We start from the raw sequence: 23084 nt of genomic DNA on the forward strand, positions 1-23084 counted from the left end.
TTAACGATTATTGTTTCTTAAAACTGCATTGTAAGCTTGTAAGCATTTCACTGTAAGATCTACACCTGCTGTATTCGGCGCATGTGAGAAATATAATTGGATTTGTTTCCGTGCCAGAAATATGTGAGGGAAAGGGAGCGATTGTTATTAGATTTGAGGAGTAATGGGGTCGAAGAGCCAGGTAGGATTGAGACATTCAATGTCTCTGGTCCACACTCCAGTCCAGTTGGAGGCGGTAATGCACCTTAAAGTTGGTTGCCAACCGCCATATAAAGTTGATAGAATAAGAAGGTCCTGGTTCAGAATGAAATCTTTCAAATAGAAAGGTTCAGAGCCAAATATCTCTTGACAGAAAGGTCTAGAGCCATCGAGAACTATTCAATTCTCGCGATATTGCATTAAGATTCCGCGTGAACTCGCAAAACCACCTTGCATCTACCGGTGTGCACCACTACACCACCAGAGTACTCCGTATTGTGCTGTGGATTATGAATTCAATTTGAATTTACACTTTTGATTTAACATTATCCACTGACTTTTATACGTCTTTCAAAATAATTCAAACACGTTTCTGTTTAAAAAAAAGAAGAGTTATCTACGTCTCCATTTCATACAGTAGTAGAATACAGGCAAGGTAGCGTGGAAGATGTCAGTGGTGGGAATTGATCTGGGCTTTCAAAGCTGCTATGTTGCTGTAGCTCGAGCCGGAGGAATTGAAACCGTGGCTAACGAATATAGCGACCGAAGTACACCGTAAGTAGAACATTTTAAAACTCGTTTCACTAGTCGAGATTTGCCATCCACTTGAAACAAATACATTTGGTTTGTGAGTGGCCAGTTTCTGCGGCCTTGACAACTAACGTTAGCTAGCCATTTGGCTAACTGTTGTGTGTGTGTGTGCAGGGTAACGTTACTAGCTACTGCACGTGAATTCCGCTGGATAGCGTTATTCATCCCGTTTTGTCGGCAATTGTAATTATCGTTATTATCAGATGGTCTTATTTCACATGTGTATTTAACTAGATAATGGTTGCTGACTAGCAGTAAGTTATCATAAGGGGGGTGCCTACTATCATAGCTAACTAGCCAGTTAGCTAGCTCACCACTTACTGCGTTTAGTTAACACAGCCATAAAGTAATAAACCCCGCCCATTTCTACAAATTCTCTAACGAAAATCTGATTTTTAAATGTAACCTTAATACTAACCGTAACCACACTGCTAACCTTATGCCTAACATTAAACGAAGACAAAAAAGCAAATGTATGTTTTCAATAATGTTTACGATATAGCCATTTTAACTTTGTAGCTGGGGTAACTAGTGGAAACTGCTTACTGTAGTAGCTTGCTATGTATGATGACGTCCGTTAATCGCCGGTAGGAATATTCTAGCAATTTTGCAGAGCGTAAAGCTATGTCGCAAAGTATAATGAGATGTAATGATCCCAAATGTAGTAAAAAATGTATTCTTATCCTTTCCATATTCGTTTCTGGCACCACTGGCAACATTTTTAATTTACAGCTAGTGTCAGACTTAGTGTTTTAGCTACATTAAATCATATTAAAATCTGTTCAAATGTACCCCCAGGAAGATTGACTTGAAAATTTATTTTATGTTTTTACATTTTCGAATGTTTGGGAATGAGATGTATGGCATTTGTGAAAATTCTATGGACATGTAGTGAGAAAGCAGCCATGCGTTTTGGACAACTAATAGACACTGCACCAAATAAAACCACAACAAAACATGTTGTGCAGACCAGTGCACCATAGCCAATCAGAGCTGCAGTAGGCCTATATGCAAATAAGCCATTTTCCAAACCAGCCTTTTTTTTTATTTTTTTATTTTACCTTTATTTAACCAGGTAGGCAAGTTGAGAACAAGTTCTCATTTACAATTGCGACCTGGCCAAGATAAAGCAAAGCAGTTCGACAGATACAACGACACAGAGTTACACATGGAGTAAAACAGACATACAGTCAATAATACAGTATAAACAAGTCTATATACAATGTGAGCAAATGAGGTGGGAAGGGAGGTAAAGGCAAAAAGGCCATGGTGGCAAAGTAAATACAATATAGCAAGTAAAACACTGGAATGGTAGTTTTGCTATGGAAGAATGTGCAAAATAGAAATAAAAATAATGGGGTGCAAAGGAGCAAAATAAATAAAATTAAATACAGTTGGGAAAGAGGTAGTTGTTTGGGCTAAATTATAGGTGGGCTATGTACAGGTGCAGTAATCTGTGAGCTGCTCTGACAGTTGGTGCTTAAAGCTAGTGAGGGAGATAAGTGTTTCCAGTTTCAGAGATTTTTGTAGTTCGTTCCAGTCATTGGCAGCAGAGAACTGGAAGGAGAGGCGGCCAAAGAATGAATTGGTTCTGGGGGTGACTAGAGAGATATACCTGCTGGAGCGTGTGCCACAGGTGGGAGATGCTATGGTGACCAGCGAGCTGAGATAAGGGGGGACTTTGCCTAGCAGGGTCTTGTAGATGACATGGAGCCAGTGGGTTTGGCGACGAGTATGAAGCGAGGGCCAGCCAACGAGAGCGTACAGGTCGCAATGGTGGGTAGTATATGGGGCTTTGGTGACAAAACGGATTGCACTGTGATAGACTGCATCCAATTTGTTGAGTAGGGTATTGGAGGCTATTTTGTAAATGACATCGCCAAAGTCGAGGATTGGTAGGATGGTCAGTTTTACAAGGGTATGTTTGGCAGCATGAGTGAAGGATGCTTTGTTGCGAAATAGGAAGCCAATTCTAGATTTAACTTTGGAGATGTTTGATATGGGTCTGGAAGGAGAGTTTACAGTCTAACCAGACACCTAAGTATTTGTAGTTGTCCACGTATTCCAAGTCAGAGCCGTCCAGAGTAGTGATGTTGGACAGGCGGGTAGGTGCAGGTAGCGATCGGTTGAAGAGCATGCATTTAGTTTTACTTGTATTTAAGAGCAATTGGAGGCCACGGAAGGAGAGTTGTATGGCATTGGAGCTTGCCTGGAGGGTTGTTAACACAGTGTCCAAAGAAGGGCCGGAAGTATACAGAATGGTGTCGTCTGCGTAGAGGTGGATCAGAGACTCACCAGCAGCAAGAGCGACCTCATTGATGTATACAGAGAAGAGAGTCGGTCCAAGAATTGAACCCTGTGGCACCCCCATAGAGAGGTCCGGACAGCAGACCCTCCGATTTGACACACTGAACTCTATCAGAGAAGTAGTTGGTGAACCAGGCGAGGCAATCATTTGAGAAACCAAGGCTGTCGAGTCTGCCGATGAGGATGTGGTGATTGACAGAGTCGAAAGCCTTGGCCAGATCAATGAATACGGCTGCACAGTAATGTTTCTTATCGATGGCGGTTAAGATATCGTTTAGGACCTTGAGCGTGGCTGAGCCTGCCATCATTGACTTTGAATTGGACTGTATGTTTAGTAACAGTGCGACTTTAGAGCATTAGAACGAATTTGCCACAAAATACACCTGAATGGATTCCTGCAAATATGTAAATACCATGGGGGGAGTCCTACATTTGAATACTTCAGTCCTATTGATCAAACAACCATGAAAAGGTAGGGTTAGTTGCCTATGCATGTAAACAAGATCAACAACTAATGCCAGCCAGAGCGAGATTATTTCAAATTTAACGAGGGAACGTTCGATAAATCCTCTCAAACTTTTTCAACTAGTTGGACCTCAACATAGCCCTGATAAATAATAAACACCTGTATCTCTAGCTGTTGCAACCAAAAAAACTATATGAGGGGGAAAAGTCACTCCTTCACCCACTACTCCCATCAGCTAGCTACCTAACATTAGATTCTGTGGTTTTAGGTTGTTAAATAAATAGCTAGCTACATAAATAGATACGTTAACCCAGGGGTGTCAAACTCAATCAGTGCACAGGCTTTATTGGGGGAGGAAAAACAGCAAATTTGCGGACCAGACATATCCTATATTTGTTTTTACAAAATAAAATTAAACTGTGTCCCAAAGTGACCATTGTTTTATTTGAAAAAATATGGCTCATTATAATGTTAATTTGTGTACATAGGATACTGTATGTTGCATTTTAACTAGTGATGAACCGATATGACAATTTTGGCTGAAACCGATATCCAATATTTTCTTTGCCCCCCAAAAAAATGACACCGATAACCTATTTATTTAAAAATGTTGCATTCTTTTAAGCATTCTAGCGCAGTTAAATATTTAACACACACACACGGACGCAGCGGTCTAAGGCACTGCATCTCAGTGCAAGAGACGTTACTGCAGTCCCTGGTTCGAATCCAAGCTGTATCTCATCCGACCGCGGTTGGGAGTCCCATAGAGCGGCGCACAATTGACTCAGCGTTGTCCGGGCCACCATTTGTTAATAAGATTCGTTTTCAACTGACTTGCCTAGATAAAGGTTACTCACACACCACACTGACCAACAAGTTATTTTGTTGGCAGTTAAGTATGTCCCCATTACCTACAAAACATAATCAAAACCTATTTCTTTCACTTACTGGCCATGCTGTTTTGTTGTTAATTTGTTCAGTTTCATTCTGAACCAGGATTTCTATGGAATGCCGTTTGGGTCTTTACATGTTTATTTTTTATTTATTTCACCATAATTTAACCAGGTAGGCTAGTTGCGAACAAGTTCTCATTTGCAACTGCGACCTGGCCAAGATAAAGCAAAGCAGTTCGACACATACAACAACACAGTTACACATGGAGTAAACAAACATACAGTAGAAAAGGTCTATATACAGTATGTGCAAATGAGGTAGGATAAGGGAGGTAAAGGCAATTTATTTATTTATTTTATTTTACCTTTATTTAACCAGGTAGGCAAGTTGAGAACAAGTTCTCATTTACAATTGCGACCTGGCCAAGATAAAGCAAAGCAGTTCGACAGATAAAACGACACAGAGTTACACATGGAGTAAAAACAAACATACAGTCAATAATGCAGTATAAACAAGTCTATATACAATGTGAGCAAATGAGGTGAGAAGGGAGGTAAAGGCAAAAAAGGCCATGATGGCAAAGTAAGTACAATATAGCAAGTAAAATACTGGAATGGTAGTTTTGCAATGGAAGAATGTGCAAAGTAGAAATAAAAAATAATGGGGTGCAAAGCAGCAAAATAAATAAATAAATAAAAATTAAATACAGTTGGGAAAGAGGTAGTTGTTTGGGCTAAATTATAGGTGGGCTATGTACAGGTGCAGTAATCTGTGAGCTGCTCTGACAGTTGGTGCTTAAAGCTAGTGAGGGAGATAAGTGTTTCCAGTTTCAGAGATTTTTGTAGTTCGTTCCAGTCATTGGCAGCAGAGAACTGGAAGGAGAGGCGGCCAAAGAAAGAATTGGTTTTGGGGGTGACTAGAGAGATATACCTGCTGGAGCGTGTGCTACAGGTGGGAGATGCTATGGTGACCAGCGAGCTGAGATAAGGGGGGACTTTACCTAGCAGGGTCTTGTAGATGACATGGAGCCAGTGGGTTTGGCGACGAGTATGAAGCGAGGGCCAGCCAACGAGAGCGTACAGGTCGCAATGGTGGGTAGTATATGGGGCTTTGGTGACAAAACGGATTGCACTGTGATAGACTGCATCCAATTTGTTGAGTAGGGTATTGGAGGCTATTTTGTAAATGACATCGCCAAAGTCGAGGATTGGTAGGATGGTCAGTTTTACAAGGGTATGTTTGGCAGCATGAGTGAAGGATGCTTTGTTGCGAAATAGGAAGCCAATTCTAGATTTAACTTTGGATTGGAGATGTTTGATATGGGTCTGGAAGGAGAGTTTACAGTCTAGCCAGACACCTAGGTATTTGTCGTTGTCCACATACACTTGGTCAGAACCGTCCAGAGTAGTGATGCTGGACGGGCGGGCAGGTGTGGGCAGCGATCGGTTGAAGAGCATGCATATATTTTTACTTGAATTTATTAGCAGTTGGCAGCCACGGAAGGAGAGTTGTATGGCGTTGAAGCTCGTCTGGAGGTTAGTTAAGTGTCCAAAGAAGGAACAGAAGTATACAGAATGGTGTTGTCTGCGTAGAGGTGGATCAGAGAATCACCAGCAGCAAGAGCGACATCATTGATGTATACAGAGAAGAGAGTCGGCGTGAGAATTGAACCCTGTGGCACCCCCATAGAGACTGCCAGAGGTCGGGACAACAGGCCCTCTGATTTGACATTTGACACACTGAACTCTATCAGAGAAGTAGTCTGTGAACCAGGTGATGCAGTCATTTGAGAAACCAAGGCTATCGAGTCTACCGATGAGGATGTGGTGATTGACAGAGTCGAAAGCCTTGGCCAGGTCAATGAATACGGCTGCACAGTTATTGTCTCTTATCGATGTCGGTTATGGTATCGTTTAACCACTCTAGGGCTAGCGTCCCATCTGTCCAACATCCAGTGAAATTGCAGCAAGCCAAATACAAGAAGACAATACATATTTAGCATAGGTTTAAAGATGAACCACGGTGTCAGATTTTTAAAATGCTTTACGGTGAAAGCATTCCGTACGATTATTTGAGAACATAGCCCAGCATACAAATCATTACAAACAGTAAACAGCCAGGTAGAAGAGTTACACAAGTCAGAAATAGAGATAAAATTAATCCCTTACCGTTGATGATCTTCATAATGGCACTCAGAAGACATTCATTTACTCAATAAATGTTCCTTTTGTTCGATAAAGTCTCTTTATATCCAAAAAGCTCAGTTTTGTTTGTGTTTTCAGTAATCCAGAGGCTCAAACGCAGTCAAAACAGGCAGACAAAAAAATCTAAGTTGTATCCGTAAAGTTCATAGAAACATGTCAAGCGATGTTTATATTCCATCCTCAGGTTGTTTTTAGCCTAAATGATCTATAATATTTCAACTGGACAATAACTTCGTCAATATAAAAGGTAAACAAGAAAGGCACTCTCTCGGGATTGCGCATGAAAAAGCTCTGTGACACGGCAGGGTCCACTCATTCAGACTGGTCTTACTCCCTCATATATCAGAATACAAGACTGAAACCATTTCTAAAGACTGGTGACATCTAGTGGAAGGCATAGGACTCAAATTGCAGTTCCTAAGTCAATGGATACTGTAAATGCATTGAATAGAAAACTACAACAAAAAAAAACTACTTCCTGAATGGATTTTTCTCAGGTTTTCGTCTGCCAAATCAGTTCTGTTATACTCAGACACTATTTTAACAATTTTGGAAACTTTAGAGTGTTTTCTATCCAAAATCTACCAGTTATATGCATATCATATCTTCTGGGCCCCGAGTAGCAGGCCGTTTAATTTGGGCATGCTTTTCATCCAAAATTCCGAATGCTGCACCCTACCCTAGAGAAGTTAAGACCTTGAGTGTGGCTGAGGTGCACCCATGACCAGCTCTGAAACCAGATTGCATAGCGGAGAAGGTACGGTGGGATTCGAAGTGGTCGGTAATTTGTTTGTTAATTTGGCATTCGAAGAACTTAGAAAGGCAGGGTAGGATAAATATAGGTCTGTAGCAGTTTGGGTCTAGAGCGTCTCTCCCTTTGAAGAGGGGGATGACTGCGGCAGCTTTCCAATCTTTGGGAATCTCAGACGATATGAAAGAGGTTGAAAAGGCTACTAATTGTCCAGATTGTCTAGCCCGGCTGATTTGTTGGGGTCCAGATTTTGCAGCATTTACAGAACATCAGCTATCTGGATTTGGTTGAATGAGAAGTGGAGAGGCTTGGGTGAGTTGCTGTGGGGGGTGGAGGGCTGTTGACCGGGGTAGGGGTAGCCAGATGGAAAGCATGGACAGCCGTAGAAAAATGCTTATTGAAATGGTCAATTATGGTGGATTTATCGGTGGTGACAGAGTTTCCTAGACTCAGTGCAGTGGGCAGCTGGTAGGATGTGCTCTTATTCTCCATGGACTTTACAGTTTACCATAATTATTTTGAGTTTGTGCTACAGGATGCAAATTTCTGCTTGAAAAGCTAGCCGTAGCTTTCCTAACTGCCTGTGTATATTGGTTCCTAACTTCCCTGAAAAGCTGCATATCACGGGGGCTATTTGATGCTAATGCAGTATGCCGCAGGATGTTTTTTTGCTGGTCAAGGTCAGTCAGGTCTGGAGAGAACCAAGGGCTATATCTGTTCCTGGTTCAAACATTTTTGAATGGGGAATACGTATTTAAGATGGTGAGGAAAACACTTGAAGAATAACCAGGCATCCTCTACTGATGGGATGAGGAAAGGCCTGCTCGCTGAAGTGTTTTAGGGAGCGTTTGACAGTGATGAGGGGTGGCTGTTTGACCACAGACCCATTACGGATGCAGGTAATGAGGCAGTGATCGCTGAGATCTTGGTTGAAAACAGCGGTGTATTTGGAGGGCAGGTTGGTTAGGATCATATCTTTGAGGGTACTCGTGTTTTACGGATTTGGGGTTGTACCTGGTAGGTTCATTGATAATTTGTGAGATTGAGGGCATCAAGCTTAGATTGTAGGATGGCATGTCCCAGTTTAGGTCACCTAGCAGCATGAGCTCTGAAGATAGATGGGGGGGGGGGGGGTCAATTCACATATGGAGTGAAGGGCACAGCTGGGGGTTAGAGAGTGGTCTATAGCAAGCGGCAACGGTGATAGACTTGTTTCTGGAAAGGTGGATTTTTAAAAGTAGAAGCTTGAATTGTTTGTCTACAGACCTGGCTAGTATAAGACAGAACTCTGCAGGCTATCTCTGCAGTAGATTGCAACACCGCCCCCTTTGGCAGTTCTCTCTTATCGGAAAATTCTATAGTTGGGGATGGAAATTTCAGGGATTTTGGTGGTCTTCCTGAGCCAGGATTCAGACACGGCTAGGACATCCGGGTTGGCAGAGTGCTAAAGCAGTGAATAAAACAAACTTAGGGAGGAGGCTTCTAATGTTAACATGCATGAAACCAAGGCTTTTACGGTTACAGAAGTCAACAAAGAGTGCACCTGGGGAGTAGGAGTGGAGCTAGGCACTGCAGGGCCTGGTTTAACCTCTACATCACCAGAGGAGGAGTAGGATAAGGGTACGGCTAAAAGCTATCAGAACTGGTCGTCTAGTACGCCCGGGACAGAGAGTAAAAGGAGCAGGTTTCTGGGTGCCAAAAAATAGATTTGAGGCATAATGTACAGACAAAGGTATGGTAGGATGTGACTACATTGGAGGTGAACCTAGACATTGAGTAATGATGAGAGCGATATTGTCTCTAGAGACGTTTAAACCAGGTGCTATGTGGGAGGTGGAACTAAATGGTTGGTTAAGGCATATTGAGCAGGGCTAGAGGCTCTACAGTGAAATAAGAGAATCACTAATCAGGACAGTAATGGACAAGGCATATTGATATTAGGGAGAGACATGCATAGCCGGGTGATCATAGTGGTCCAGTGAGTGGTTGGGCTGGCTAGAGACACCGTGAATCAGACAGCTAGCAGAAGGGCCTTAGAGGGACGTCTCAACGGAGGAAAGTCTGTTTTAGCCTCCGCATGCGGTGACGTCGATAGACCAGTCATGATGGAATTAGTAGGGGTCCAAGTCCAATTGGCAAAATAGGTATAGTGGCCCAAGAAATTGACTGATGGATCTATTCAGCTAACAGTCCAATATGCTATAGACAGCTAGCGGGCCGTGGCTGACATGGTCCAGTCATGTAGGAACGGTGGGGTTCTGTTTCCCGTACCAGGAGTGACTGATAGGCCACTTCAGCTAGCTGGGAGAATGGGCTAGGTCCAGGCTAATTGGTGCTTGCTTCGGGACAGGCGTTAGCCAGGAGTAGTCACTCGTATAGCAGCTAGCTAGCTGCGTCGATCCAGGTGAAACGGTTCCGAGCTTGCGGTAGGAATCCGGGGATATGAAGAGAAAATTGGTCCGGTATGCTCTGGTTTGAGTCGCGTTGTACAAACTGACGAGAGCTTTCCGAGCTAAAGGTTAGCTGATGACCGCTAGCAGTGGTTAGCTGACTACTAGCTAGTAGCTAGTGAGCTGGCTAGCTTCTGTTGGGTGTTTCCAGTTCCAAAGTAAATTTAAAAAACTTTAGAAAAAAACCAGATCCACACCACATAGTGTGAGCCGGGTTGCAGGAGAGTATTTTGAAGTTGAGGTTTAGAAAAATATTTTAAAAAGATATGCGAAGAAAAATATATAAAAAGATATGTACATGGGACAAGACGAAGGACAAAGATGTCTGATTGCTACGCCATCTTGGATAAGCCATCTTGGTTAGCTAGCTAACTATATAGCTAGCTGTCATCTAAAATAACCCTAATTTATAAGACGGTTCTTATTTGATTAATGGTGGTCAGACCATCTATGTGAGCCACAATAGTGGACTTTGCAGTTAGCCTTCAAAATAAAAGTATGGCATAATTCTACTATTTGTATTCATTTGCATCACTGTCGATTACATACTTTTATTCAGAAGGCAACCCACAAATTATTATTACAAATTATTATTACATCATGTACCTACGTTATATAGGTATGCACGGTATCTTTGACATCGGTTTTTAACATCGGCGTTAAACTAGACCGGGCCGATACCGATGTTGGCATTTTTGGCTAATATCGTCCGATTTTGATATGTCCATCGATATATCGTACATCCCTAATTTTAACAAAATATACATTTGTCCAGCCTTTGCTGCTATGCTTTCTGATGTGCATAATATACTGCAACCCTAATCAAAAAGTATTTAATAACTCCAGTAACAAAAACCGTAGCTATAGGTTGTTGTAACATTTAAACTTAACATGTTTTTAAAAAAAATGTACACTGCATGGATCACCAGGGTGGTTGAATTCAGCATTTCTGTATGGCGCACTCAATGTCTTGTAGTTGAGTCTGCAGCATAGGCTACTGCTCAAATGTTGTTGTAATAGGCCTACATGTTTCTTCTTTGCATGGTGTTTTATTGCAGGATTTGTTTTTTGGTTATTCATTGTCAAGCTTTAACTGACGCTAGACTGCAATATTTTAGTAGCCTAGCTAGGACTGTGGCATGTTTGTACACTATCCCTCTGCTCGCTGTAAACAGGACACACGAAAGCAGCACAATTGAAGTTGAATTAACAGACGCAAGCTCAATAGGCTGTAATTAAATAAAGTATACTGAGCCAACCACAATTGAGTTAGTTCATGTAAGGAAATCAGTCAATTTTAAATATTCATCAGACCATAATTTATTAATTAAGATACATTTTTTTTTTATGTAGGAGTGTGGATGAGAACCAGTCAGTATCTGTTGTGACCACCATTTATCACATACAGCGTGATTGTGGCCTGTGGAATGTTGTCCCACTCGTCTTCAATGGCTGTCCAAAGTTGCAGGATATTAAAATACATTTTTTTTATTTGGCACATGCGCTGATTACAACAGGTATTCACCTTAAACTGAAATGCTTACTTTGAGATATTGATGGGAACTGGAACACGCTGTTGTACACGTTGATCCAGAGCATCCCAAAAAATGATCAATGGGTGACATGTCTGAGTATGCAGGCCATGGAAAAACTGGGGCATTTTCAGCTTCCAGGGATTGTGTACAGATCCTTGCGACATGGAGCTGTGCATTTACCATGCTGAAACGTGATAGCGGTGGATGAATGACACGCCAATGGACCTCAGGATCTCATCATGGTATCTCTGTGCATTCAGGTTGCCATTGATAAAATGCTATTGTGTTCATTGTCTGTAGCTTATGCCTGCCCATACCATAGCCCCACCGCCATTATGGGGCACTCGGTTCACAACGTTGACATCAGCAAACTGCTCGCCCACACGACACCATATGTGTTCTATGCAGTTGTGAGGCCAGTTGGACGTACTGCCAAATTCTCTAAAATGACGTTGGGTGTGGTTTATGGTAGAGAAATTAACATTACATTTTCTGGCAACAGCTCTGGTTGACATTTCTGCAGTCAGTATGCCAATTGTACGCTCCCTCAACTTGAGACATCTGTGGCATTGTGTTGTGTGCACATTTTTGCGATCTTTAATTTCATCCCATGAAACATGGGACCAACACTTTGTGTTGTGTTGATATTTTTGTTCAGTGTAGATGACTCCACTGTTAACTTTATTTATACTCGCTTGTGTTTCGTATTCGGCCTGCGGGCCTTGTTTGACACGTGTGTTAGCCTATTAGCCACGTTATGACTGACTTGTGATCATTGCCTTTGCTAGTTTGATTGTATTGACCTTCCCAGCCTTAGTTATGATCACCCGTTTTTGTTTAAAATATTGTGTAATTGAAACTGAAACAATGCATCCGAATGGGTGGAGACAGCAAACAATGTACCAGCCCAGCTGTGATTTACAACCTGATAGATTTCTTGGTAGTTAAAGAAATAATGCTGTTTGGCGAATTATATAAATCATGCATCTATTCTGCCAGCAATGCCTTACTGTATTTCATTGTTATTTTGAGTCAAATAGAACCTATTTTTAAAACCTCTTATAAAATTGGTTTTGAACCATAAACTTGGAATTTAATATTTGTGACTTATTATTATTAATATTGACAAAGTATACTGAACAAAAATATAAACAACAATTTAAAAAGATTTTACTGATTTACAGTTCATAGAAGGGAATTTGTCAATTGAAATTCATTAGGCCCTAATCTATGGATTTTACATGACTGGGCCTGGGAGGTCCACTCTCTTGGGAGCCAGGTCCACTCCCTTCCTTGGGAGCCAGGTCCACTCCCTTCCTTGGGAGCCAGGTCCACTCCCTTCCTTGGGAGCCAGGTCCACTCCCTTCCTTGGGAGCCAGGTCCACTCCCTTCCTTGGGAGCCAGGTCCACTCCCTTCCTTGGGAGCCAGGTCCACTCCCTTCCTTGGGAGCCAGGTCCACTCCCTTCCTTGGGAGCCAGGTCCACTCCCTTCCTTGGGAGCCAGGTCCACTCCCTTCCTTGGGAGCCAGGTCCACTCCCTTCCTTGGGAGCCAGGTCCACTCCCTTCCTTGGGAGCCAGGTCCAGTTTAGCAGAATGAGTTTTTCTCACAAAAGGTATTTATTACAGACATAAATACTCCTGAGCACCCCCATTCCCCTCCTCAGACGATCCTACAGGTGAAGAAGCAGGATATGTAGGTCCTAGGCTGGCGTGGTTACAGGTGGTCTGCAGTTGAGGCAGGTTGGATGTACTGCCAAATTCTCTGAAACAGAGGCGGCTTATGGTCGAAAAATTACATTCTGTCAACAGCTCTGTTGGACATTCCTGCAGTCAGCATGCCAATTGCGCACTTCCTCAACTTAATACATCTGTGGCTTTGTATTGTGTGACAAAACTGCACATTTTAGTGGCCTTTTATTGTCCTCAGCACAAGGTGCACCTGTGTAATGATCATGCTGTTTAATTAGCTTATTGATATGCCACACCTGTTAGGTGTCAGCATTTAAATTTGCCAAGATAATCCAATCTAACAGGAATGTAAACAAATTTGTACTTTTTGTATGTATGGAACATTTTCTGGCATCTTTTCTTTCAGTTCATGAAAAATTGGACCAAGACTTTACATGTTGCATTCATATTTCTGTTCATTGTAGTTAAAATGCTATCAGTTCCACTTTAAGTCAATGATTACAGAGTGGGGTTGCTAAAATAAATGTCAGTGAGTGACATTGTCAAATCCCTATATCACACATCCATATGTTTGATTTACATACTTCTTGTGGTGATTCTGATATACAGTATACTTCCACTAGTTAGGAAAACATTTAATGGATGTTTTATTGACACATACACCAGATAGGTGCAGTGAATGTGGTGTTGTACAGCAGGGCTGCCCAACCCTCTTCCTGGAGCGCTACAGTCCTGTGGGTTTTCAGTTCAACCTTAATTTAACACACCTGATTCTATGATTAGCTGCTCAACAAGACCTTAACTAGCTGAATCAGAGATGCTAAATTAGGGTTGGACTGAACGCTTACAGGACAGTAGATCTCAAAGAAGGTTGGGCAGCCCTGCTGTACATGGTCAGCCATTGCTCAAGGGCACACTAACAGATTTTTCACTTTGTCAGTTTGAGTATTTGAACCAACAACCTTTTTGTTTCTGGCCCAATGCACTAGCCACTAGGCTACCTGCCACCCTAATTAGTAATCACCTTCGGCAGGTAGTCTCGAAATTATTGTCATCTCTGCACCTGACCTCGGGTCTGAGATTTAAATCGGTCTGAGATTAAGTTGTTAATCAGGGTAGCAACTAACTGTGTAAGATAATTATTGTGAGCCTTTTATTAATAATGAGGTTTCGTAATACATTACTGCATTGTAAGATTTACTATACTTTGCTTGTCAGCTTAACTATACGTATGTAGTGACATTGGCATGCAATCGGGTTGTCTACATTTTGGTGCATTAACCACACTGTGCTATCTAACCTCCAAACAAGCTTCAATGCCATACAACACTCCTTCCGTGGCCTCCAACTGCTCTTAAACGCTAGTAAAACCAAATGCATGCTTTTCAACCGGTCGCTGCCTGCACCTGCATGCCCGACTAGCATCACCACCCTGGATGGTTCCGACCTAGAATATGTGGACGTCTATAAGTACCTAGGTGTCTGGCTAGACTGCAAACTCTCCTTCCAGACTCATATCAAACATCTCCAATCGAAAATCAAATCAAGAGTCTGCTTTCTATTCCGCAACAAAGCCTCCTTCACTCAAGCCGCCAAGCTTACCCTAGTAAAACTGACTATCCTACCGATCCTCGACTTCGGCGATGTCATCTACAAAATGGCTTCCAACACTCTACTCAGCAAACTGGATGCAGTCTATCACAGTGCCATCCGTTTTGTCACTAAAGCACCTTATACCACCCACCACTGCGACTTGTATGCTCTAGTCGGCTGGCCCTCGCTACATATTCGTCGCCAGACCCACTGGCTCCAGGTCATCTACAAGTCTATGCTAGGTAAAGCTCCGCCTTATCTCAGCTCACTGGTCACGATGGCAACACCCATCCGTAGCACGCGCTCCAGCAGGTGTATCTCACTGATCATCCCTAAAGCCAACACCTCATTTGGCCGCCTTTCGTTCCAGTACTCTGCTGCCTGTGACTGGAACGAATTGCAAAAATCGCTGAAGTTGGAGACTTTTATCTCCCTCACCAACTTCAAACATCAGCTATCTGAGCAGCTAACCGATCGCTGCAGCTGTACATAGTCTATTGGTAAATAGCCCACCCTTTTCACCTACCTCATCCCCATACTGTTTTTATTTATTTACTTTTCTGCTCTTCTGCACACCAATATCTCTACCTGTACATGACCATCTGATCTTTTATCACTCCAGTGTTAATCTGCAAAATTGTAATTATTTGCCTACCTCCTCATGCCTTTTGCACACATTGTATATAGACCCCCCCTTTGTTTTCTACTGTGTTATTGACTTGTTAATTGTTTACTCCATGTGTAACTCTTTGTTGTATGCTCACACTGCTATGCTTTATCTTGGCCAGGTCGCAGTTGCAAATGAGAACTTGTTCTCAACTAGCCTACCTGGTTAAATAAAGGTGAAATAAAAAATAAAATAAAAAACCTCTCGCTGACATCACCAACAACTGCTCACTTGTGTTGACAGTAATTGTAGTGTGAGCTTTTGCCATTGACATCTGTGTTTAGCAGCGATGACAGAAGAGTTTGGACTAAAGGGCTCTTTGGAATGTAGCCTACATTTTGGCATTGCAAGTTTTGTCTGTTGTGGCAGTTAAGCATGTAGGGTAAACAATTTGAGCACCATGCACGCAGGGAAGGATCTGTTATCAATAACATCTTCACTTTTTTTCAGAGCATGTGTGTCCTTTGGACCACGTAATCGTTCAATAGGAGCGGCAGCCAAAGGCCAGGTAAGCTTAAACCTTATAGCAAATACAATTCAGTTGTTAAAATAAAGTAGAATGTTATTTGATCATGGTATTTGTTTTGTTTTTGAAAGGTTGTAACAAATTGTAAGAACACTGTTCAAGGGTTCAAGCGATTCCATGGCAGGGCATTTTCAGACCCCTACGTCCAGTCAGCAAAATCTAGCTTGGTTTACGACCTGGCCCAGTTGCCTTCTGGGTCGACCGGGATCAAGGTAAATGATCAAAAGTGAAGTATACTTTCTGATTTAGCACTTGATCCATCATGGTGGTAGAGGCTGAACAGTTGAGATATTCAATCTTCAAGACGTTTGTACTTCATTACTATACTTTTTACTAGGTGATGTACATGGAGGAGGAGAAAGTCTTCAGCATTGAACAAGTCACTGCCATGCTGCTGACCAAACTGAAGGAGACTGCTGAGACTGCAATGAAGAAACCTGTGGCTGATTGTGTTATCTCTGTAAGCAGTTTTACATCTACTTAGACGAGGCCCAGAGATGTAAAGATGCAGAGCAGTATTTTTTGGTTAGCAAAATGTCATTCCTACACCGACGCCTATGCCCTATTGTAACGCCATATCTTTTCTAAAGAGTCAATGTTTTATAAGCAGTCAAGGATGACGTTTTTGTTAAGGGTCATCATTTTTCCTAAATGTGCTCCAGGTCCCCAGCTTCTACACTGACGCAGAGAGGAGGTCCGTTATAGATGCTGCTCAGATTGCAGGACTCAACTGCCTACGACTTATGAATGAGACCACTGCAGGTAATGTCATTACCATGCCAACACTGAGCAATGTTAACTCATGTAATCTTGGTCTGAACACATTTTTCTGTCTCTTTGATTCTTCCAGTTACACTGGCATATGGGATCTATAAACAAGATCTCCCTGCCCCTGAGGAAAAGCCAAGAAATGTGGTGTTTGTAGATTTGGGCCATTCTGGTTATCAGGTCTCCATCTGTGCCTTCAACAAAGGAAAGCTCAAAGTATGTTGTTTATGTACAATACATTTTTTAAAATAGAATAAGGCATGGAATTAATGTTCTTTCTCTTTCAGATGCTAGCTTCTGCATCTGACGCAGCATTGGGTGGCAAAGACTTTGACGAGGTGTTGGTGAACCATTTCTGTGAGGAGTTTGGCAAGAAGTACAAGCTGGATGTGAAAACCAAGCCCAGAGCCCTGGTTCGTCTCTACCAGGAGTGTGAGAAGCTCAAGAAGCTGATGAGCGCCAATTCCTCTGATCTGCCACTCAACATTGAGTGCTTCATGAATGACATTGACGTCACTGGGAAACTTAACAGGTTGGTGAAGCAAAATACAAGTCCTCTCACCTCTATTACATTTAGGCCATCCGCAGTGGAAAAGCCATGTGTCAGGAAGTGTTTTCATTCGGTGCCTGTGTATCGTCATGATGCAAGCAGCTGCATGTGTGTACGGTATCTATTAATATCCCATGACCACTGTTGTTCCAGAGGCCACTTTGAGGAGATGTGTGCAGGGCTTCTGGCCAAAGTGGAGGCTCCCCTGCGCAGCGTCATGGAACAAGCCAGTGAGTAACTGTAGTAGTACTAATAGTAGCAGGAGTATCCCTCAGCACAGCCTGTTCATGTTCTTGCTAACACCTGGGTGGGCTGTTTAATTTGACTGGTGTGTTCCATGCATTGTTCAGAGCTGAAGAAGGAAGACCTCTACGCTGTGGAAATCGTGGGCGGTGCCTCCAGGATCCCAGCCGTCAAAGAAAGAGTTTGCAAATTCTTTGGAAAAGAACTGAGCATGACTTTAAATGCAGATGAGGCTGTTGCAAGAGGATGTGCACTCCAGGTATCATGTCATGACTCGCTGTCCCCAATGAACTTTTCAGCAAATGGGCACGCTGTTTTTAGCCTCTCACGGAACTGGTTGATATCACTGTAGTTGTCAACCTGATTAGCACAAACTATTTGCAGTAAATAACCTTACTGTTGACATGCCATGAACTACTGTATACAGTTGTTAACCAGTTAGTAATGTAGCCCCCCTGAAATGTGTTATAATGCATGTGATTGATCTCCCCAGTGTGCTATCCTGTCCCCCGCCTTCAAAGTCCGAGAGTTTTCCATCACTGATGTTGTGCCCTATCCCATCTCCTTGAAGTGGAACTCTGCTGCAGAGGAGGGGTTAAGGTGTGAACTCTTCTTTACATTTGACATAGGCTTATTTGACACTGATTGCACTGAACTCAGATCAGCAGTGACTCACAATCTTCTTGTCTCCTCCAATGTCAGTGATTGCGAGGTATTCCCAAAGAACCATGCAGCACCCTTCTCCAAAGTGTTGACGTTCTACCGGAGAGAGCCCTTCTCCTTGGAGGCCTACTACAACAACCCTAAAGAGCTGCCATACCCAGACCCCTCAATAGGTACCCAAACAAACAGGCCTGAAACTCTAGACCCGTCTAATAAGCAATAGGCTTGCACATATTCAGTTAATTATTTACTTTGAATGGTTGTCTCGAAGGCCATGTTAATCAGGGTCTAATAATCCACTCGTGAACTCCTTAGGTCAGTTCATGGTCCAGAAAGTGGTTCCCCAGGCGAATGGTGAAAGCTCAAAGGTTAAGGTGAAAGTTAGGGTGAATGTCCACGGTGTCTTCAGCGTGTCCAGTGCCTCTCTAGTGGAGGTCCTGAAACCTACTGAGGGAGAGGAGCCCATGGAGACAGACCTTGCTGGGAAGGAAGACGAGGTTTGTGTGCTTTGTTTTGGCGAGGTTTTCACAAACCTATAATCTACCCACACCCAGTTGATTGGAAAATTATCAGCCCAGACATATTTAGTAAAATGGCAGGTAATTCAGCTGTCATGTCTAAACAAGTTAGATCTGTTCCAGGACAGATGTGTCCATTTTCTATTCCCTGTGGGTTTTCTTTCACAATAATGACTTTCTCCAGTGTGTGATCTGTGCACTGGGATGCCAAGCTAACTCTTGGTGGTGTTAACTCCACATTAATGGCTAATCGAATGTTTCTCATCAGAGTAAGATGCAGACTGACCAAGATGACCAGAAAGCCCAAGGTGATGGACAGAAAGAGAATGCTGACAAGAAGTCTGAGACTGAGGAAATGGAGGTAGCTAACGGACTGCGTATTTCCTTTGCTATACAGTGCGATAACATATTTTTCTACCACTGACATTCTGAGGGGATGCTTTTTGTCTAGATGTATTAATGATTTTAATTTTAAACGTAACCTTTATTTAACTAGGAAAGCCAGTTAAGAACACATTCATATTTACAATGACTGCCTACACGGCCAAACCTGGACGACGCTGGGATGGACAATTGTGCGCTGCCCTATGGGACTCCTAATCACGGCCGGTTGTGATAGTCTGGATTCGAACCAGGGTGTCTGTAGTGACACCTCTAGCGCTGCGATGCAGTACCTTAGACCGCTGCGCCACTCGGGAGCCCATGATATAGCCTTATTCATGGGACCAGTGCACATTTATCTAAAAGGTGTATTTTTATTTATTTTTTAATGTTAGACTTCAGAGGATGGAAAAGAGAAGAATCAAGCTTCATCAGCAAAGAAACCGAAAGTGAAAACGAAGACTGTCGAGCTCCCAATAGAAAACAGCCTGCGCTGGCAACTAACCAACGACACGGTCAATCTGTTTGTGGAGAATGAGGTAATATTGTAGGATATCATGGCAACTTGTCCCATCATGAATTAATTTTAATTAGCTGAAAACCTGTATTGACATGAAATGTATGTAGTTGTCTCAGCAATTGTTTTACAAGCATAACCTTGACACTTTATTGTAAATCGTAAGGCTAGTGTACAGTATTTTTGTGTGACTCAAACTGAAGTTTAATGACTTGCTTGAGCATGTCAATCTTTATCTACAGCAAGGCTGTGATGGGAAGGAAAGTAAAAATATATATTTGATGTGTCCATCTCAGGGTAAGATGATTATGCAGGACAAGCTGGAGAAGGAGCGGAACGATGCCAAGAACAACGTAGAAGAGTACGTCTATGATATGAGAGACAAACTGCATGGATTGTTGGAGAAGTTTGTCAGTGAATCTGTGAGTATATTGCCACTATATAACTTTACACGCATTGAAAACAAATGATGTGGAGTTATTCAAGTTAATGTTTTCCAAATGCAGGACAGAGACACCTTTTCGTTAAGACTTGAGGACACCGAGAACTGGTTGTATGAAGACGGCGAGGACCAACAGAAACAAGTGTACATCGACAAACTGGCTGAATTAAAGGTAACATTGTCGGTCAATTCATGTCTCTGGTTTTAGCATAGGATAGATTGTGTCAGGTGACTGAACTGAATGTCCCTTCTTCAGAAACTTGGGCAGCCCATCCGGGAAAGATACAATGAGGCTGAGGAAAGGCCAAAAGCATTCGATGAACTCGGAAAGCATATCCAGCAGTTCATGAAGATTGTAGAAGCTTACAAAACAAAGGTAATTTATAAGATTATTATTGAATAGTTGTGCACATAGTTTTATCAACCTTGAGCTACTGGACATCTAATATCTCAATGTCTCCCAGCACTGAAATGTTCCTTATGCCTGTCTTGACACCCAGGAAGAGCAGTATGAGCATTTGGATGAGTTGGAGATGTTGAAGGTGGATAAACAGGTGAACGACGCCATGATCTGGATGAACAGCAAAATGAACGCGCAGAGCAAACACAATCTTACCCAGGAGCCTGCTGTCAAAGTCAGAGAGATTCAGGCAAAAACAAAGGTAAGTGCTAATAATCGGTTTGCATAGTCTTTCCAATAACTGTTTTGTCAGGTCACATGGTCAAGGAAAACTCCTGGTCCTAATATGACATATGTTCATCCAAATGTAAAAATGTCCCAGATGTCTAACTATGATATCCTCTCTCCATCCTTGTAGGAGCTTGACTCTGCTTGCAACCCAATCGTGTCAAAACCCAAACCTAAAGTGGAGGTCCCCAAGGATGAGAAGGCAGAGCAGAATGGGCCAGTAAATGGACAGGAGGGCACAGAGGCCCAGCCAGGCAGCCCAGAGAAGGCTGCAGCAGGGGGCACGGCGGCTCCTGAATCTGCAGAGGGCAACAAACTGCCTGAGATGGACATTGACTAACTGCTGCAGCTGCCTCTCTAACCCCTCTGACATCTTGCTGATGATGCCCTCTCTTTTGATTACACAATTGGACTATTCCTTTAAATACTCTCAATCTGCCTTCTTGGCATGTAACACTTTACCTGTTGATATACAATGATAGCGTATTGATCAGGCTGTTTGCCATAAAATACTGTAAGGCTGCAGGATGGAAACTTGTTTTCTGTGTTTTGCTTCAATGGTCATTTTGTAAGGAATGTTCAGCCCACTTCCACTGAGAATGTCATATTAAGAGGTGGTACGCAGAGGAAAGTAGTAAAGACGTTTGAAATTGTTAACTATTATTGATTAGGGGTAGAGGTTCAAGCTTAGCATCATCATTATTCCCCATTGGATATGACTTACTGTGCATTTGTTTCACTTAAATCTTGCAGCTGTTGGATAAATGTATAGGACACCCTGCTGGGGAGAGATTGGATGGAATAAAGGTTAGTGTATTCAGAGATGGGTATTATAGAGGCACCAATTATCTGTCCACTATATTCAATTAGATTTGAGTTACTGTCATGCAGTATTTTAATGTAAGGCTGTCTCTTTAAAAGCAATGGTCTGTGAGTTGTTCTCTGGTATAGACTTGTTTTGTTTTTCTATTCTACAACAGTGTGGGGAAGACCAGTTTGGTGCTGTTACCACTAACCAAAAGCAAAATAAATACATGTTGGTGTCTGAGAATTGTGAAAGATCGCTGAAAGGTTATTTGAAAATGCAATGGGGAGCGTGTTGATTTTGACCTTGAATTCAGCAAGAGGAAAAAAACTCCATACAATTTTCTGATCTATTGTCATGCAAAGGTTGTATAACAACACAAAATGTTTAGATGGTATACTTTCATAATCACATTGTATGAAAGATTAAATCATTTTAAGGTCTGTGGAGGTTATGATGAACAATGCATTATTTTTCGACCACCCCTCCATAAACAAAACCCCCAGGGTGTACTGCCCAAGGTGTGCAGAGAGAGTGAGACCTCACTGGAGGCTGGTTTGGCCCCAGCAGAGACTTGCAGAAAGATGATCCCATTAATAAATGTTGAAAGTGTTGCTGTAATGCAATGCCTCTTTCCGTAATGGTGAGCTTGCTTATAATTGCTCCGGCTCTGCGGGTGGGAGGAAGGCTGTCATCTATTATTGGTGCTTTCATGACAACTGGAGAACTTGGGAAAAAACAAGGTCAAATCTTGACGTCTGATCTTCAGTTCAGAAAATCGGAGCTCTAGAAAGATGCCCAAATTTCCAAGTTGGATGACCGTTCAAAAGGATTTTCCCAGTTGTCTAGAATGTACTGAATTCGTAAGTCGGATATTTCCTAGTTCCCAGTTGTTTTGAATGCGGCATATAGCAAGATATATTACATTAAAGGAGATAGGAATACCCTTGGGAAATTAATAGAGAACGTGTTTACACCTCACACAGTAGACTGTCGACCAATCGCGTTCATGTTGGCATGCAGCTACTAAAGTAATCGTTACGCAATCCCTTTTAAAAGTCAAGGTTATGAGTCAAGAAACCTGCCTATTTTCCTCTAAAGTACCTAATGTCACGATTCCAAAACTATACGATATTACAGAGAACAAGTTATCTATCTCGGAATATATTTGTATTATTGTTCTTGTTGACGAAGTTGATTTTTGGAGCTAGCGCCCAATTTATGGAGTCATATTCACGCCATATACTAAATTCAAAATAAAATAAATCGTGAACATGAAAACAAATGTTGAGAATGTAAACATATTTTCGAGGACGGGTGAAATAATGGATGTTGAAATCAAAATAGAAATGTAAACTAACATAACACATCAAAACTCTATTAAATGATTTAAAGTCGTTGCCAGCCTGTAGTTAGCCACTGCCAGCCATAGGGTTGTCCATATGTTTTTATTCAACCAAGTCAAGTCGAAATAAGCCATTTTGATTTTAGACCCATCACTAATGTATCCAGTTAGCTAGCTAGGTAACGTTACATGTATCCGCCATGACGACACTCTAAAATCATGAGATTGAAATCACATTTCGCCCTTTACGGACAGCTACTTGGTTTACAGAAAGCATTCTTTCAAACTAGTC

The 23084-nt window shown here is 42.2% G+C and overlaps 1 protein-coding gene across 1 annotated transcript; it reads left to right on the top strand.

Annotated features, from left to right (window-relative positions):
* Positions 1 to 299: 299 nt before the first annotated feature.
* LOC109892974 (heat shock 70 kDa protein 4-like) lies at positions 300 to 21890 on the top strand. Its single transcript, XM_020485913.2, has 19 exons — positions 300 to 753; positions 15797 to 15854; positions 15944 to 16084; positions 16210 to 16332; positions 16535 to 16634; positions 16723 to 16856; positions 16928 to 17172; positions 17344 to 17420; positions 17541 to 17692; positions 17927 to 18033; positions 18136 to 18269; positions 18412 to 18593; positions 18883 to 18975; positions 19391 to 19534; positions 19809 to 19934; positions 20019 to 20126; positions 20211 to 20330; positions 20455 to 20616; positions 20773 to 21890. Exons 1-19 carry the CDS (start codon positions 647 to 649, stop codon positions 20980 to 20982), a joined length of 2523 nt encoding a protein of 840 aa, XP_020341502.1. The 5' UTR covers positions 300 to 646; the 3' UTR covers positions 20983 to 21890.
* The last annotated feature ends 1194 nt before the right edge of the window (positions 21891 to 23084 follow it).

The sequence above is a fragment of the Oncorhynchus kisutch genome, linkage group LG6 (genome assembly GCF_002021735.2).
Source record: "Oncorhynchus kisutch isolate 150728-3 linkage group LG6, Okis_V2, whole genome shotgun sequence".
Classification (NCBI taxonomy): Eukaryota; Metazoa; Chordata; class Actinopteri; order Salmoniformes; family Salmonidae; genus Oncorhynchus; species Oncorhynchus kisutch.

Excerpts from the sequence above, each read along its gene's own strand:
- LOC109892974 (XM_020485913.2), top strand. The coding sequence starts at position 647 with ATGTCAGTGGTGGGAATTGATCTGGGCTTTCAAAGCTGCTATGTTGCT. Across the intron at positions 16,333-16,534 it reads TGGCTGATTGTGTTATCTCT|GTCCCCAGCTTCTACACTGA; the intron begins GTAAGCAGTTTT and ends AATGTGCTCCAG. Across the intron at positions 20,617-20,772 it reads AGATTCAGGCAAAAACAAAG|GAGCTTGACTCTGCTTGCAA; the intron begins GTAAGTGCTAAT and ends CCATCCTTGTAG.